The 18,319-nt window shown below is 37.1% G+C and overlaps 2 protein-coding genes across 3 annotated transcripts; both read left to right on the forward strand.

Moving 5' to 3' along the window:
• The first annotated feature begins 711 nt into the window (after positions 1-711).
• On the forward strand, positions 712-8,236 carry adtrp1 (androgen dependent TFPI regulating protein 1). 2 transcript variants are annotated; one of them, XM_026944901.3, is made up of 6 exons: positions 712-933; positions 3,286-3,426; positions 3,514-3,615; positions 5,085-5,200; positions 6,693-6,853; positions 7,209-8,236. In XM_026944901.3, the coding sequence occupies exons 1-6, from the start codon at positions 748-750 to the stop codon at positions 7,295-7,297; spliced, it is 795 nt and encodes a 264-aa protein (XP_026800702.3). In that variant the 5' UTR covers positions 712-747; the 3' UTR covers positions 7,298-8,236. The 2 variants fall into 2 exon arrangements, with proteins under 2 accessions (XP_026800702.3, XP_026800703.3); XM_026944902.3 differs by having other exon boundaries at positions 714-933; positions 7,201-8,236.
• Positions 8,237-10,092: 1,856 nt separating this feature from the next.
• Positions 10,093-18,123, forward strand: ptpdc1b (protein tyrosine phosphatase domain containing 1b). Its single transcript, XM_026944976.3, has 8 exons — positions 10,093-11,057; positions 11,722-11,802; positions 11,894-12,012; positions 12,987-13,124; positions 13,196-14,268; positions 15,039-15,221; positions 16,155-16,265; positions 17,446-18,123. The coding sequence occupies exons 1-8, from the start codon at positions 10,849-10,851 to the stop codon at positions 17,557-17,559; spliced, it is 2,028 nt and encodes a 675-aa protein (XP_026800777.3). The 5' UTR covers positions 10,093-10,848; the 3' UTR covers positions 17,560-18,123.
• Positions 18,124-18,319: the final 196 nt, after the last annotated feature.

Raw genomic sequence — 18,319 nt, forward strand, 5'->3', positions numbered from 1 at the left:
TATATTGCGACTATTTTTTAATTTAATGATAATTATTAATACTCTTAGACATTACAAAATATTAAACAAACAACATACAACACAACCACATTACAGATATTATGTTGCTGGAAGATAAATAATTCTGTAGGCATTATTAAAAATAATTTCACTTGAGGTAGTGAAATTAGTGGTGATGTGTTCTTTAAAAATATAATAAAAATACTGAATAATAAAATAAAATAAATTCGTATTTAATTAAAAAAAAACTTTTTACCTCAGGTAATAAATTACAATTACGAAAAATATAATATTTTTATTTACCGAATCAAATAACAATTTAAAATTTAAATTATGAAAAAATATAAGCCTATATTTACCTAATCAGATAATTTAAAATTTTTTTAAAAATTACCCTATATTTACCACATTTAATAACAATTTATGTTTAAAATAAAAATAACCCTATATTTATCTCATATAATATCAATTTAAAATAAAAAAAAAGACCTAATCTAATATCAGTTTAAAATGAAATGTTTTGAGTGTTTAAAATTGTGAACTAATGCGAAGTTTTTATTTATGTATTTATTGCTAATATTTATAGTTTACAGGTTTATAAAGCTGATATATCACTACTTCCGTGTCGTGACGTTTATTTTCGCTGCTCAACCAATCACAGCGCAGCAGTCCCCTAGTGGGCGGGGCTTATCGTGAGAGGCGACGAGGAGAATGACGTAATGCGGAAGTTTTTGTTCAGAATGAAACATGGCTGCTGCTGCTGCTGCTCTGAGGTCCGGTGTGAATTCTAAGTTATGTCTGTTTGCGCATTTAGTGATTTTTGCCTGGTATGTGTTCACTCTGAATGTTAACTGCTCCATAACGAGTTCAGGGCAACATCCGGGCGTGCGGACTTACGGAGGCCGGTGGAAATATTTAACCTTCATCAACCTGGTGAGTGGAAATGGCTGAGTTCTGAATGTGTCCTGAATGAGCCGTGAATGTTTTCTGAATGTGTCCTGAATCAGTCCTGAATTAGTTCCGAATGTTTTCTGAATCAGTCCTGAATTAGTTCCGAATGTTTTCTGAATTAGTTCTGAATGTGTCCTGAATCAGTCCTGAATTAGTTCTGAATGTGTCCTGAATTAGTTCTGAATTAGTTCTGAATGTTTTCTGAATTAGTTCTGAATGTGTCCTGAATTAGTCCTGAATTAGTTCTGAATGTTTTCTGAATTAGTTCTGAATGTTTTCTGAATCAGTCCTGAATTAGTTCCGAATGTTTTCTGAATTAGTTCTGAATGTGTCCTGAATCAGTCCTGAATTAGTTCTGAATGTGTCCTGAATAAGTCCTGAATTAGTTCTGAATGTTTTCTGAATTAGTTCTGAATGTGTCCTGAATTAGTCCTGAATTAGTTCTGAATGTTTTCTGAATTAGTCCTGAATTAGTTCTGAATGTTTTCTGAATCAGTCCTGAATTAGTTCTGAATGTGTCCTGAATCAGTCCTGAATTAGTTCTGAATGTGTCCTGAATTAGTCCTGAATTAGTTCTGAATGTGTCCTGAATCAGTCCTGAATTAGTTCTGAATGTGTTCTGAATGTGTCCTGAATCAGTCCTGAATTAGTTCAGAATGTTTTCTGAATCAGTCCTGAATTAGTTCTGAATGTGTCCTGAATCAGTCCTGAATTAGTTCTGAATGTGTCCTGAATCAGTCCTGAATTAGTTCTCTCAGTTCTGAATGAGTGCTGAATTCGTGAACCATGTAGTGCACTACTTAGTGTGCAAAAATACTTGTTTTATTCCCAGCATGTGCTCTTAGAGCTGACTGTAAAAGTTTGCATGACCTTAAGTAATATCATGAAACCCTTCATAGGACCTTTAACCTGAGTTCCATCACAGTAACAAAAAGCTTATTAAATAATTATTCATTAAGTTATTGCTTAGTTATTACCATTAGAGCATATTTCTGAATGTGATATAAATTATTCTACTTTATATTTCACTATGGCGGAGGTGCTCAAACATATTTACAATCTATTAAAAGATTACGTGCAGTAGTTATTATTTTAATAATAATAATATTTTGGCTGTTTGTGGAAACCTAAAATTATTTTGAGCTTTAATTTCTGAAATTTACACCAACAGAACTTTTTTTTTTTTTTTAATTAAACTTCCAGTCTAACTGTTATTAGATTCCAGTTACCAGCAAAATAACTTTCCACTACTGTAACAAAAATTAGAAAATAAATTAGAAAGTGGCAGACTCCTCTTTAAGAACTATGGCTCTAAGAATATTTTGAGGTCTCCATCTTTGGATCTTTCCACCGTTTTTTTTCTTTTCTTTTCTTTTTTTTTCTCCCTTGTTTTTGTCACAGTTATTTTTCTTCTACTCTTTGCTCTTGTTTTTTTCATGTTCCTGTCTGTCACTGTTGCTAAACTCTCCCTAAACTCTCTGATATCTTTCTTTTGCTCCTCCAGCTCTGTGAAAGGTCAATATTTTCTGCTTTAGGGGGTTTGAGAGCTGTTTTTCTGAATCTCACAGACTCCCAGCTTGTCCTGCCCAAAATTTGGGCCATAAATAAGATTGTGAAAATGACCATGTGCCTGTTTTCAGTTATTAAACACCTTAATGCACTGGTTCTGTGAATCGTAGCCAAGGGGTCCGTGATGTTTTGTTTTGTTACAGTGGTGGAAATACATTATCATTATCAAACTTATTGTATTTATCATTGAGGTCTTAAATTAGTAATTATTTGATTGGTTCATTAAGTTTAAATGAGTGGAATAAATACCTCCGTAATTCAAAAACGATGATCTCATGTGTTCAGGTGGTGGAAAGTTCAGGAGTAAAAAGCTCTCGTTACAATAAATAACCAGAATGTTTTTGTACAGGTTTAAATAACGAGCCTAATATTTGAATTGTTGATTTATGTTCATAAGATAAAGTCAGGTCAATAAACAACCAGGACGCAAAGGTGTCCCTGGCTCTGAGAAGTTTGGGAACTCCGGCTTTAATAAGGCACAAATTCCAATAAATTAACTAGAGCAGGTCAAAGGGGGTACAAACTTTTGAGCACGCTAATAGTATATATTATATTAGTTATTATTACTGGAATATTTAGGTTATTCATTGTCACAAGGTTTCACTTTAATGCATACACAATGATGTTTTGATAAACTATATATATATATTTTTTTTTAAAAAGACCATGGGGGCACAAACTTTTGCTCTTATTATTATTATTATTATCCATCACTGTGTTGTTGTTAAAGAACCCTGTTTAACTCGAACCCTGTTTGTGTTGTAGGTGATGCAGACGGTGTTTTTCGGACTCTGTGTTGTAACCGATCTCGTCCACACGGCGCTGCCGAGGAAAAGCAGCAACCCGTCGCTCCTGGTCACGCTGCAGGATTTCTTCTTCACCGTTCTTGCGTTTCCGGTCGGAACCGTGAGTGTCCGAGATTCCGAATCTGATTTTAAGTTTTCTGATTAGTTGAATCAGGATTGTCGTGAATCGTGAGTTTTACTTTTTCAGTTTGTCTTCACTTCATTCTGGTCCATCTACTCCTACGACCGAGAGCTGGTCTTCCCCAAGGTTTTAGATGACATCATTCCTACGTGGCTTAATCACGCTATGGTAAGTGACGGCTTGAGGACTGGGCAAGGCAAGGCAAGGCAAATTTTATTTATAGAGCACAAGTTTAACACAACCGTAGTTGATCCAAAGTGCTTTACAATAAAAAATAAATCTGAATTTATAAGAGAAGAGGAAAAGAGAAGAATGTAAATACATAAAACACAATTTAACACCAATTCAACTATTCAAAGTACATACACAGCAGCACTCAAATGCTAGAGAGTAAAAATAAGTCTTCAAGCTGGATTTAAAAGCATCCAGTGATGGAGAAGCTCTGATGTTCAAAGGTAGTCTGTTCCACAGCTTTGGGGCAGCTACTGAGAAAGCGCGATCACCTTTTGTTTTACAACGAGAACGAGATAAAAGTAACTGATCACAAGATCTTAATGACCTAGAGGCTGTATATGGCCTAATAAGATCACAAATATAATCCAGGGCAGAATTATGCAATGCCTTGTATATAAAAAGAAGGATCTTAAAGTCAACTCTAAATTTTATATTTTTACATTTTTATATACTGGGATTTGGGCTGGTTAGGAATCTTTACGCCTGGTTACTGAACCGAGAGGAAGCACAGAACCAAAGAGGTTAATAAAAAAATAAACAAGTATTTGAGCATGCATAAGCTTTATAGTCAGTGCAAGCCTTGTAATAAACATGCATTAATCTTTAATTTCTTAACACATCACTATTATTTATTAATAAATACTATATTACACATTATTATTATTATTATTATTATTAGATTTTTATAACGTAGTCTAATAAAGTGTCCACATCACAAGATCGCATTTTATCCCACAGCGCTGTTGAATTCTTGATTCTGATTGGTTAGAAGTATCGATTATTTTTTCTATGATTATATTAACACGCTTATCGTTATATGTTATCGTTTCTATAGTAACGGCTCATTCACGGAGACGTGTCCTGCGAACGCTTCGCTAATAAGAGGTTTTCTGTAAGGAGAAATGTGTTTATGTGTTATCATTTATGGAAGGAGTCTCCAGTGTCAGCGCTTTGTAACAGAGGTAAAGCTGTAACTTTAAGACTTCCAACATCTTCAGGACGGAGGAGTTTACGCTTCTTCTTTTTTTTTTTCTGTCTTATTAACTTGAAGAGAGAGAATAAAGAGAGGCTGGTGAGGGAACGACTGTTTATAGCTGCTATAACGTAAGTGAGAACAGGAACTAACTCATGAACTTTCATGAACTTGAAGTGTAAATTTAAACGTATAATTTATGGCATGTCATTCTTTAAAAGATAGGAAATAGTAACTTGCTGTGGAATAAGAGGAATAAAACGCTGTTATAGGAAAATGAATAATAAACTTTGGGATGGTTACAGAAACTCCGCTTCATCGCACCGCTCCAGAAGTGTTTTATTTTTTTTTAACTTATAATTTCACTCGATCGTTTCGTCATGTTAAGTGTTTACTATTTCTGACTCTCATTGATGATTTCTCTCCACAGCACACTGTCATCCTGCCGCTGCTCCTGGTGCAGATGTGCCTTCAGCATCACAAACACCCGAGTCGTTCCAGAGGAATCCTGGCCCTGGCGCTCTTCGCTTCCCTCTACCTGGCGTGGTAAATATCTCCTGCGCTTCACAGTCTCTCAGTCAGATCAGGAGTCAAAACACATGAGTAAGAAATTGAGTTAATTCATTATTTTATTTATTTATTTATTTTTTTTAATTAAAGTTTTTATTGCTTTTTTTATTTTTGGAAGGCTGATAGGTAACAGAAATACAACATCACCATAAATATGCAAGGTTACAGATATTTACAGGCACATTTTGACCATGTAATAAAATACAATGCAAGACAGAACACAAAATAGTTGTCTGTTCAGTTTGAGACCTTACAGTCTTCATATATGTCCAGAAGTCTTCCCATGGAGACGACCCCTCCTCTCTAACACCATTTACTCGATTAAGCATGGATTCATAGGATGCAATTTCTACCCTTGTCTTCCAGTGTCTCAAAATAATCCTACTTGCCATTGTAATACATACCATAATAACAGAAAATACACGCTTTGAAACATTAGGTATTTGAGACTTGTCGCCTAATAAACACAATTTAGAGGTTAAAGATATTTCGGCACCATACCAGCAACTTAAGACATCCATAACTTGTTTCCAAAATGTTTTAACAAGACTACATTCCCAAGAGTTAATACATTTTTGAGTAAAACCTGTGCTGCGTTATCAGACAGTAGTGATTTGCAGTCGATGGAGATGTTTCGTAAGACGGTAAGAGCTGTCCATCACCATCAGCACTTTCTTCCTCCATTATGATATAGTGGATATTTTTTTTTTTTTAGGGGGCCAAGCACTAAGGGTTCGATCGCTGGTCGATCTTTTTTAATAGGACAGTGTAGAACCCTGGTGTGTGAGGGTGTGGAGGAAGACTCAGGAGATAAGTGGAAATTTTTCTGAGCTCCAGGTTTGCGTTTATTCAGTTCACGCTTTCAAATCCTCAAATCCAAAAAGAATAAAAGAAATTAAACAATAAAAGGGTGAACCCAGTCCATTTTTGATCAAGATTTTCATCATCTTTCCCACCATGGTGAGTTTGTTCTCTTCTTTCTTGATTCTTTTATGTCAAAATAATAAAAAAAACACACTATATAAAAAAGTGAAAAAGGATTTATTTATGAGATTTATTTTTTTTATCCCTGATTCGCAGATTTTATATTAGCCTTTGGTCAGAATAAAGATCTCCTCTGCCAAATCTACACTACAATAAAATGAAGAAAAAAATGCTTTAGAGTTATAATCCTTTGTTTGACCTCCAAATAAAAGAAAAAAGAAAAGAAATGACTATATTTTAGATTTTTGGGTTACAAAATACAGTGAAAACTGGATAAAATTTAAACCTGGACTTTCAATAACATTTGTAACACAGATCTAGATCATCCTAAAATATTGTTTTTAAGGAGTTTTTAAAGATTCAGCGTTATAAATGTTTGATAGCGTGATTATTTTTACTGATTAACGATGAGAGCATGATCTGACATCTTTGCGCTGTGTCTCTAACGGTGTGTTATATGAGTGTGTGTTTATGTATAATTTAGGGTGTTGTGGGTGCGTCATGCGTCGGGGATCTGGGTTTACCCCATCATGGCTCACCTCAGTCCTGCAGGCCTCGTCGTGTTCCTCAGCGTGGCGTCTCTCAGCATGGCTCCTCTCTACCTGCTGGGAGAGAAACTCAACCGTATGATTTGGGGTTCTACAGGTGAGACGGCTCCGTGATGACACCTGGCGTCATCAGTTTACGGTTCTGTCTAAGAGCGCTTTCACGCTTATTAGTCTTTTTGGCAAGACTTCGTTTGGTTCGCATTCACACTGCATATAATTAAATGAACAAAAAAAAAAGGGGGCGGAGCTGAAATAATAGTCATAGAACTCTCATTCATTGGTCAGAAATACAGCGACGGAAAAAACAAACCTTTGACAGATGCACTTTGAAATGACAGAGCTAGTGCTAAATTAATAAATTGTTATGAATTTTATTTTCCAAATGTGAAAGATGCGTAAGAACTCAATCCACAATGCCTCACTCACAATCTCACTGTCTCAAAGGAAATCAGAAAAAGAAGAAGAAATGAAGAACTGCAGAAATGTGAATCGACCATCGACAGACCACAGAGACCCGGACCAGATCCTTCACCAGCACTGAGAACATTCTGCCATAGCACTGAGAAAGCTTCACCATTTACAGGAAGGGATTTACATTAAATATTACAACCACAAAGCTAACTGTTCACGCAGATGATTCACTAACTGTTCACGCAAATGATTCACTAACTGTTCACACAGATGATTCAATGTGTTCACGCAGATGAATCACTAAGTGTTCACGCAAATGATTCCATAACTGTTCACACAGATGAATCACTAACTGTTCACTCAGATGATTCACTGAGTGTTCACACAGATGAATCACTGAGTGTTCATGCAGATGATTCACTAACTATTCACTCAGATGATTCACTAACTGTTCACGTAGATTCAATAAATGTTCACTCAGATGATTCACTAACTGTTCACTTAGATGATTCACTAAGTATTCAAACAGATGATTCCATAAGTGTTCACTCTGATGATTCACTAACTGTTCACTCAGATGATTCACTAACTGTTCACACAGATGAATCACTGAGTGTTCAAGCAGATGATTCACTAAGTGTTCACACAGATGATTCAATAACTGTTCATGCATATGATTCAATAACTGTTCATGCACATTTATATAATTTTAAAAGCTGCTTTAACAAGAGGTTTTATAAATAAAAATCACTGGTTATACTGCACATATGAAAAAAAAAAAACATTTCATGTGAAGTGTGTGCTGAAGATAAAGGGAAGAAACACACCTAGTGTAAAAGAAGCCTAATACGCTACTGTTTAATGTTTTCATGCCTGTTTTGTTTTTTTTTAATCCTTGAAATTCTGTATGCTGTATTCTCTGAAATGCCGGGTATCAGGGCCAGTCGTTTTTCATGTACAGCATTTTTAACACAAATGAATAACCACATGATGATTTTTAAGATTATCTTTGCTGGATTATTATATGACCTAATGAAGTCTGATTTTAATAAAATATATATATATTATATTCTTTAGGTGTGCATCATTATTGTGGTGTCGTGATCACGCAGAGTTACTGCTACTTACAGTGTTTTAGTGTTTAAAAAATAAACTTGTAGCATTTAGAGAAAGTAGAAAGTCGTGGATTCTGATATGAAGAGACGTGAAGTCGCAATGTTTTGAGAAAATGTAATATTTTGAGAATAAAGTATCCAAGTTAAAGAAAAAAATTATAATATTTCAAGCATAAATTTGAAAGACTTTGAGAAAAAAACCTTGTTTAACGTGTTTATGTGGCACATTCGCCGCCACAAGTCCCCGTGAATGAGCTGTTACTATGGAAACTAATCTCAGAGCTGCTGTTAGAGGAAATTAATCAACACCCTCTGACCAATCAGAATCCAGAATTCATAATAAGGTTAATTAAATTTTTGTCAAGGTTATTTAATGCAGTAAATATTATTAGTAAAGCATTACCAAGTTTAGTTTAAAGCAAAATGAAATAAGAATCTAAATGATTAGGATCAGTTCTGGTTCTTCGTGATCGGTGACTTTCTCATGCTGTTTCAGGAATAAGTGGATTAGTGGCTTAAACTAGGAGCAGTCAGAAATAGTGGCCTTGTTTATCTCTCGACCTTCAGCCTGCGCTATACTGATGATCTTTACATTTAATACCAGTTTTTTCTTACATTTGTGAATGTTGTTAAGTGTGCTGGACTTTTCATTTTTAATAGTGACATATAAAAGCTTTGCGCTGGATAATTACAAGGCATGATGATGATCAGACGAGCTGCTGATGAAACACTGATCAATCAGACCAAATCGGACCAAATCTTTTTTTCTTGGTGGTTTTAATGAGCAGGAGATGGTTTTAATCCACGTTTCAAGATCCAGGATCCTGTGTACATCTGAGAAACCTGAAGTACAGTTCATGCTCCTTGATTTTACAGGTAAATTTATTTATTTTCTGAAGCTGTTAAATCAGATCCAGCAGAGCAGCAGATACAGTAATGTTTTATTGTAGTAGTAAAAAACAGAGAGTATGAACATCACACAAATAATTAAAAATACAAAGTGTATATCTGACTCTACAGTAAATTAAATTAAAATGATATCCAATGTTTACGTACCGTATAAAGAGCCTCAGTCCAATCCTGTGATTCCTCACTCACTAGTGCTCAGGTTCATAAAATTCCTCTGTAGATATAATCATTTTTAGTCTAAAATTGTATTTAAAAATTGTTTATGTTAATGTTTCAACGTATATTTTAACTTACAGATGATTTAATGGAGGTTGGAGTCAGTCTTAATGCCGTTCTGCTGTTTTCCTGCTGAACAACATGGAATCTGGTACGTTTTTAAAAACGACAAGCACATTTTTCTGACTACAGCAAAAAAAAAACCCAGACATAATTTACATCTTATTTGCATATTTGTATATATTATTTAGAATATTTATTAGAACCTTTTATTAACCCTTAGTTCAGTTAGTGATTATAGATTGTTTTTGTATGAATGCATTTTATCATAAATAGTCATTTTCATATGTAATCTGCTTTGAGATTTTGGATTCGTTAATGAATAAGGAATGCTGTTTTAGGAAAATAATCAACAACAGGGTGGTGTGATGGAGCAGAGTCCGAAGCCAATTATTTTCCTCACAGCAGTTTGCTAATAATTGCAATTTTTTATTTATTTAAGAACACCATACTTTTTATCCCTTTATAGTTGCATTTAATGTTTGTGAAACAAGTTAGTTCCTGTTCTCCCTTATGTTATAGTAGCTATAAACAGTCATTCCCTCACCAGCCTCTCTTTTTTTCTAGTTAATAAGACAAAAAAAAAAACGCAGCTTGTCATGTTACAGAGAAACCGCAAAGAAGCGTAAACTCCTCTGTCCTGAAGATGCTGGAAAACTTCACATTAAAGCTATAAGTCATTACTTCTATTAAAAAATAAAGTTAAAGAAGAAAACAGGTATATTTAGGTTTTCTCACTGGTGGAACCATTAAAAGTTCTATATTGAAGCCTACAAGAAGATGTTTTTCAAGTACAACAGTAGTAGGAAGCTGAGAACCGTGATCTAAAGAACCCATAGTTTGTTTAAGATTTCATCCACAGTGAAATTTCTTTCACTAAGGGTTCTTAGGTTTGTCTGGCTGGAGGAAAACCTCTATGTAAAACCTTAAAGTGGTGGTGGGAGGGTTCTCTTTCAGAAAAGAGTGGTTCCGAGTGGATCTAAAACTGTTAACCATCCAAAGAACCATTGAGGAACCACACTGAAGATGGAGCTGCAGTTAGCACCACTGCTTCTTCTCAGTGAAAGATCTCACTTATAAAATGGAGTTGTGTTATAACTGAAGTTTGGAAGAAAGTCCAGACTTGAGGCTCAGCTTTCTTGCTGGTTAACTTAAATAAATTCCTCTCTCTCTCCATTTCCACCCCCACCATCTCACCCACCGTCTGCTCCAAAGACTCAAAACCAAGATACTTTTAGGGTTCTTCTGTCTAGAACAGAGCAGAAGCCACCTAGAACTCCATCTGAAGTTCTCAGAGTTCTCTCGCCATTACAGTTCTACACTCACTCCTCATGGTGTTTAGTTGTAGGTCTAGAGCGCACAACAAACACCAAGATTCAACATGTTTGTCGTGACTTTTCCTGTTTCCTGTTTGGCAGTAAGAATGACGATGGCCACGGCGAAGTACACGGTGGTTGGGGAGACGCTGCGCTACGTGATCCCCACCCACATGCAGTGCTCCTTCGGGTGCGGAGGCCGATCCTGCAAGTACGAAGATGCGTCACGCTGGAGTGAAGACCAACAGGCCATCAGGGGCCTCTATTCCTCCTGGTACCTGAAATGATCCATGGTGCATTTTATACAAGCAGGAAAAAGATGATGGCGTGTGGAACGGTCCATTCTGAAGTGATGAAGCCTACGCTCACAGAGAGACATGCCCACTGCAGCGTTCCAGGCTGAAAAGATTAAAAAAAAAAAACATTTACTGTTGTTTACCTATAAATATAATATATTATATTTAAATATAATTATGAAACATTCCCTTTAGTAACAGTACACTATAAGTAAAAAGAATTAAACAGCTTCAGCAAATACGCTCTGATGAACATTTCGTGTTTTTATAACTATCTCAGTAAACTTTAAATTTATAAAATCAGTAAACATTTAATAAAATTCATTCATTCATTTTCAGTAAGCGCTGTTGGATCATTGTGGATCCAGAGCTGGTCCTGGGAACACTGGCTCCAAAGTGGGAATACACCCTGGATGGGAGACGTCAGTCCATTCACACACTCTCACACACATTCACAGCACTTCATCGATGAGTAGGGCATAGTGATGATCACTTCAGAATGGAACGCAGCCATCGCTTGTAAATATCTCAAGACTGAAATGTTGATGAGTGTGAGAGTTAGCAAAATCAGCAATTTCCTCCGATCACAATTTTAAGTTACTTTGGAAAGCCAACATTTTTACCAGATTCCTGCGTGTTTAGGATCACAGACAACTTACTCGCCATGGCACGACCTTCTACTGAAACCATAGAAAGGTACAACATCATTGAGCAATTCCAAAGGTAACCAAAGGCTTCAGATTTCCAACTGTTTTGTTCTTAACCTTGCTAGCTCAGGTTTAGTCTTATTAATTCTGTGTCTGTCCTCGTTAAGGTGTGGTTTGAAGACAGTCATTAATCTGCAGCGACCCGGAGAACATGCTGACTGTGGAAACCCACTAGAGCCAGAAAGCGGCTTCACCTACCGGCCTGAGACCTTCATGCAGGCTGGGAGTGAGTGATGATCTAATAAACCATCATTTCACCCACGACTTTCACAAATGAAAGGAAAGCATTTACATGCTAAGGTGTGGCTAAGGTGGAGAACTCATGTGGACCAATGTCTTAGAAATTCTCTAATAGATTATCTTCTGGTTTCAGTTGCTTCTTGGAGATCTGGAATAATTGATTATAGTTCATAAATGCATGCCGTAATTTCAGACACTGGACATCAAGATTCCTGCTAATCCGATTTTATTCCCATTTCCTCAACAACCAACCAGTAACTCTCCCGAACACTTCATCCCTACTAACTCACCAAGTTGCTAGTTTGTCTTGTAGTTTGTCTCTTGTGGACGTGATTGAATAGATTAAGAACTTCTTCAGCCAAATTCTATCTATCTATCTATCTATCTATCAATCACCTTTATAAATAATAGCAATTCTTCAAGATGGTTGCCAATAAGGTTGAAAAGTAGGCACAAGCTGTTGAGAATATGGGTTTGTTTGGTTTTGTTTTTGTTTTTTTTTGGGCGGAGTTGGCCGTGTGTGGACAACCAACACATCTTTTCAAACTGCTGCTTATTCTACATCATAAGGCTGTGAAACATACCTGGAGGAAAGCGCTATCTGCCCTCTTCCTCATACATGAGCTTGCTGACATCCACGATTGGCTAGTGTCACTGTGATTGACAGGAGAGAGAGCGTCAGAATGCCCCTCCCACCCAGACAGCATGGCCATGTTTGCTCTTTTGACTTTGGCATCATTGGGATTCAAACTCGTGGTCTTCCAATGATCAGGCCAAAGCTTTTCTGTTGTGCCACTTGGGGGAATTTATTTGAGTTGGTGGTTAGGGGGTATTGATGGTTCAAGTGGCTTTCTAGTAGTCTGCGCCTGATCACTGAGGTTCCACTGCCCACAAATGGAAGCACATATTCTTTAGGATGCAGTAACATGGTGTTCTAATGACATGGCTCTGGTGTTGCAGTTTATTATTACAACTTTGGATGGAACGACTACGGCGTGGCCTCCCTCACTGCAATCCTGGACATTGTGAAAGTCATGTGTTTCTCCATGCAAGAGGGGAAAATCGCTGTTCACTGTCACGCAGGACTCGGGAGAACAGGTACGTTATGATCCGTACACATTCTTTTGATTTTCATGTGATTATTTTAATCAAGGTGACCGGTTCCACAGGTGTCTTACTCGCCTGCTTCTTGGTGTTCACTTCACGCATGACCGCCAACCAGGCCATTTTATTGGTGCGATCCAAGCGGCCGAACTCCGTCCAGACCAGAGGACAGCTGGTGTGTGTACGGAACTTCGCAAAGTTCCTGATTCCGCTGAGGAACGTGTTCGCCCACGCTGATCCAAGAGCCAATCCCGTCACGCTTCCCCAGTTCCTGATTCGTCAGAAACACATCCTGCACGGAGAAGAAGCTCGGCAGCTGAGATACATACCAAAGCTTGTGCCACTCATCTGCAAGCTCTTGTTGGACATTGCAGAGAACCGGCAGGTCATTGAGGAGGACGTTCTAGAGGTTCCAGATGTGATATCTGATGACGAGAGCTCGGTTTGCTTCAACACCAGATCAGAACCTAAGATCAGCAGCCACATCATGGTGGGAGCGATTAATTTCAATCTGCCTCGACTTCCTGGTCCATTCGCGACTCCTAAGCACAGCTCCCAGCTGCCTCTTCACTACGCTCACAAGAACCTCAGCTACAGTGACTCGGATCTGCACAGACACTGTGATACGCTAAACCTCTCAGAAAACCACCTTCCCATTTTAGCTAATTCTGGAAGGAGGGCTTCATCTCAAATCAACATGTCCCATAACTGCCCCAATGCCCCTCATGGCACGCTGAGAGATTTATCAACCTACGGTTCCTGCAGCAGCCTCTGGGAACTAAAGACACGAGTGGAACAGGAAGAGGAACGTTCTCTTCTCAACACTCGACGTCAGTCGGTTCTGCAGCGCAGCAAATCGCTCTGCGTCTCCAAACAAACAGAGAAGAAGAGGAGCTTCTCCAAGGTGCAGGTGTGGAAAAACGGTCATGAAGGGAATAAAAGGAACTATAAAGGAGGTGATGATGATGAGGAGGAGGAGGAAGAGGAGGAGGAGGTTCAGTTATCAGAGGTGCCGTTCCTCACCATCCAGTCGGAGCTGACTCTGGAGGCTCGACGTCTGCTGGTGGGTCAGTCACTCGCACTCGACCTGAACCACGACGGAAAAGAGGAGCACGTCCTCAAAGTGCGGAGCTGGCAGGTAAACACACCTTACATTACATTACATTTCTTTCTTTCTTTCTTTCTTTCTGATTTTTTGTCGATTTTTGACTTTTTTGTATATTTATTTACAACTTTTCCCTTTCTTTTGATCTTTTCCCCCTAAACTTTCTTTCTTTCTTTTTCTTTCTTCCTGATTTTTTGTCTATTTTGTGACTTTTTTGAATTCTTTCCTACTTATTATTACATTTCTTACTTTATGTAACACTCTATTTTCTTTCTTTTTTGTAACTTTACACATTTCTGTGGATTTCTTTATGACTTTTGCCCATTTTGTGACATTTTTGTATATTAATTTGTAATTTTTTCCTATCTTCTTTCTTTCATTCTTTCTTTGTTTCTATGATTTCTGTATTTTCGGTATTCAGTGATCATTTTTAAATTTCCTTGTTTCTGTTTTTTCTATATTAACTTCCTACCCTTCATTTGAAACTTTTTTGTTTTTATTTCTTTCTGTGACTTTCTTTTTTTGTGACCTTTTTTGTTTATTTCTTGCTGACATTTTGTATCTTTCTTTGTGACTTTCTTCCTTTTTATGACATTTCTTACTTCTTATGTATTTCTTACTTTTTTTCTTTCTTCGTGATTTTTCTCTCTTTGTTTCTTTTTTCTTTCTTTCTGTAAATTTTACACCCAGTAGAGTAGACGTGCTGAATAAAAGCATGTAACAGTGAGGAGATTACAGAATGGAAGCATAAAGCTGTGGTATGGAGTGTGTATAAACCGCAGAGGTGGTGTGTGTCCCGGCAGACGGATCTGAACTCTCAGGGAGGATTTGAGTGTCTGTGTTTGGAGAAAGATCCTTTTGTCCTGACGGGAATCCTGTGGTCCTGGTTAGAGCAGCTAAAGGAACCCGTTATCTCAGTGATAGACGTTCAGACACTGAAACAGCAAAACACAGAGCCAAAGACCTTCCTAAATTCTCTACAGCGGGTAAGAAACCTCTGAAATCTCACTTATACTGAAATTAGATTTTGAAAAAAAGGATTCATATTTTGTAAATCTAAATTTATTCATCTGCTTTATTTTTACATTTCACATTTTAATTTTTTTTAAATTAAATCAACTGAATTCTAAGTTTAGATGACCAGTTGTACAGAATTTAAATGCAGCAAAAAAACATAAAAAAATTTCAGAAGCTGTGCATTAAATTCAGACTCTATTAGAATTGTTCTCATGAATGCTGATTGGCTGAAATACTGTAGCGCCGATTTTCTATTTTAAAAAAAGCGCCGAAGTTCTATAAAAAGTTTAAGTTTTTAAAAGTTTTTAAATTCTGGAAAATAATTTAATTTTAATTAAATTCCACTTTAAAACATCATGTAAAATGTTTAAAAAATAAATAAATAAATCCAAGTCCTTGTGAAAAATATCATAAGTACATATTATAAAAACTCAAAGGAAGGAAGAAAGAAAGAAAGAAAGAAAGAAAGAAAGAAAGAAAGAGTAAGTCACATAGAAAAAAGTAGAAGGAGGAAAGAAAGTAACAGAATGTTACTTTCAGGAAGAACAAAAAAGAAAGAAAGAAAGAAAGTCACAAGGAAAAAAATAGGAAAGAAAGAAAGAAAAAGTCAGAAAAAAAAGAAATTCACAAAGAAATTAGTAACAACAAAATAAAACAAGACAGTTACAATTAAAGAGAAAGAAATGTACAATAAAATAAAGTCCAGAAAGAAAGAAAGAAAGAAAGAAAGTCACAAGTAAAAATAGGAAAGAAAGAAAGAAAGAAAGAAAATAGGAAAGAAAGAAATATACCAGTAAGAAGAATGTAAATCATGTTAGCTAGTATTTGTAAGAATTTTATGTGCACATTTTTGAAAGAATCCTGCTTTTTAACTGTAGATGTGATTGAATTTTTTCTTCCAGGCTTCGAGAGAAACGCTGCTGTGTGTGTTGGACTGTTTCGCTCGTCTGCTGGTGATGCCTGAAGAGGTGGAGGAAGCGTTTGTGGAGCGAGTAATAAAGGCGTTCACACGGGTGTGTGTTATTCTGCAGTGTGTATAACATTAGCAATACATTCGTGCTAGGTTAATTAGGGGTCCAAGAATCTACATCAGTGACTGAATTTTGTGAAAACTGTCCACTAGGGGGCGCGTTAACAAACGCACACTTTCTACTCTATGTTTTTTTCTAGGAAACCATTTCCTAAAATCAGATGGAATAATAAAAAGCATAACAAAAAGCCAGTCATGTAAATGAGCGATTATTGCAAAATTTTCTTCTGTTACGTGAATTTCAGGTGAAAAAGGGAAATTGTTTGGCAACGCAGGAATTGCGATTTGGTGTCCATTTACAAAAAGTGCTTGGAGCATGGTGATGGCTGCTTGTGGCTATATTTCTATATTTTTATTGTGTTAAATTACATTTTATTCATTCTAGTTAATAACACTAACACTTTCTCTAAATATAAATTAATTCGATCTTTCTTTCTTTTTTTCATTTTATCATTATTTCTCAACGATACACTGTAAGAGCAAAAATCACAGTGTCAGTTCTTTTTATCTTTTCTAGATGACATTTTTCAGCGTCATGATAAATTGACAACTGGGCCGTGGCCTCTTTACCTGTCAGTCTCAGTAAAGGAGGCGTGGCCTCTTTACCTGTCAGTCTCAGTAAAGGAGGCGTGGCCTCTTTACCTGTCAGTCACAGTAAAGGAGGTGTGGCCTCTTTACCTGTCAGTCTCAGTAAAGAAGGTGTGGCCTCTTTACCTGTCAGTCTCAGTAAAGGAGGTGTGGCCTCTTTACCTGTCAGTCACAGTAAAGGAGGTGTGGCCTCTTTACCTGTCAGTCCCAGCAAAAGAGGTGTGGCCTCCGTATTAGTTAGTGTCAGTGATGGAGGTGTGGCTTCTGTCCCTGTCAGTCTCAGTGAAGAGGGCGTGGCCTCTGTACCTATCAGTCTCAGTGAAGGGGGCATGGCCTCTGTACTTCTCTCAGTGAAGGGGGCGTGGCCTCTGTACCTGTCAGTCTCAGTGAAGGGGGCGTGGCCTCTGTATTTCTCTCAGTGAAAGAAGCTAAAATTTCCCTCATTGTTGAAGCTCTTTTTGAACGGTATCTAAAAAATAGGTGTTGAAGTAGAAATGATTTTCACACCTCTCCGAAAATGACATACAAACCTGTAATAAGTTCTCAGCTGTACGTATATTTGATCTTCTTTACAGATGGAGAACGTTGGCGATGGTCAGGATGTCTATGAGACAATGACGAGCGTCCTGAAGCGTGTTTTACGGGACCTGAGGAGGAATGCCATGGACGAGCAGGACACACTGCAGTAGCAGCAGCAGGGTTTTAGCTAGAAACTGGCGTTTAATGATAAAATGTTGTGTTCCGTTACGAATGAACTTTATTAACTTAGGGTTCTGTCGGTTCCTCTCACTCTTCACACCTGGTTAAAGATCTCACATGCATACATACTCTAAAGATTTACATTTCCCAAAACTCTCCCTGGCTTCAGTGTTTAATCTCACCTGGATGCTGTAGATTTGTGTGAAAGAGTTGCTGCTGTAATCATAAAGACTGTCCTGTTGCTCATCATCAGGACTCTTATTTACAATCTGCTCGCACTGAACATCCTGAACACACACTCAGTACTGTGTGTCTTTACTCTTCTACACCAGCACACTGGAATGATTTATAATCACGCTATCCGGCGTCATCCAGAAGAGGACGGGTTCCACGTTGGGTCGAGGTTTCTTCCTCATGTCGTCTCAGGAAGTTTTTTTCTCGCCACTGTCTCCTCTGGATTGTTCACTAAGGATCTAAATCTATATCTGGATTTCTGTAAAGCTGCTTTTGGATCATGTTTATTGTAAAAAATTGTGCAATAAAAAAATTTAACAATGAATTTCAGCAGGAAACATCTGGAATTTTGAGTGTTATGTTTTAAGATGCCAGAAAACTTACAGTTACAGCTTTACATCTGACTGTTACTGGAGACTCCTTCCATAAATGTCATAAATGTCAAATAAACACATTTCTTCTTACAGAAAACTGAATGAGCTGTTTCTATAGAAACCATAACGTATTAGAACGAGC

Source organism: Pangasianodon hypophthalmus, chromosome 16, assembly GCF_027358585.1.
Source record: "Pangasianodon hypophthalmus isolate fPanHyp1 chromosome 16, fPanHyp1.pri, whole genome shotgun sequence".
Taxonomy (NCBI): Eukaryota; Metazoa; Chordata; class Actinopteri; order Siluriformes; family Pangasiidae; genus Pangasianodon; species Pangasianodon hypophthalmus.

What these genes read in the sequence shown, in the direction of transcription:
- adtrp1 (XM_026944901.3), top strand. Translation starts at nt 748, where the DNA reads ATGGCTGCTGCTGCTGCTGCTCTGAGGTCCGGTGTGAATTCTAAGTTA. An exon ending in ATTTAACCTTCATCAACCTG is followed by an intron (nt 934 to 3,285) that starts GTGAGTGGAAAT and finishes TTTGTGTTGTAG; the next exon opens with GTGATGCAGACGGTGTTTTT. An exon ending in GCTTCCCTCTACCTGGCGTG is followed by an intron (nt 5,201 to 6,692) that starts GTAAATATCTCC and finishes TGTATAATTTAG; the next exon opens with GGTGTTGTGGGTGCGTCATG.
- ptpdc1b (XM_026944976.3), top strand. Translation starts at nt 10,849, where the DNA reads ATGTTTGTCGTGACTTTTCCTGTTTCCTGTTTGGCAGTAAGAATGACG. An exon ending in ATCATTGAGCAATTCCAAAG is followed by an intron (nt 11,803 to 11,893) that starts GTAACCAAAGGC and finishes GTCCTCGTTAAG; the next exon opens with GTGTGGTTTGAAGACAGTCA. An exon ending in GACCTTCATGCAGGCTGGGA is followed by an intron (nt 12,013 to 12,986) that starts GTGAGTGATGAT and finishes CTGGTGTTGCAG; the next exon opens with TTTATTATTACAACTTTGGA.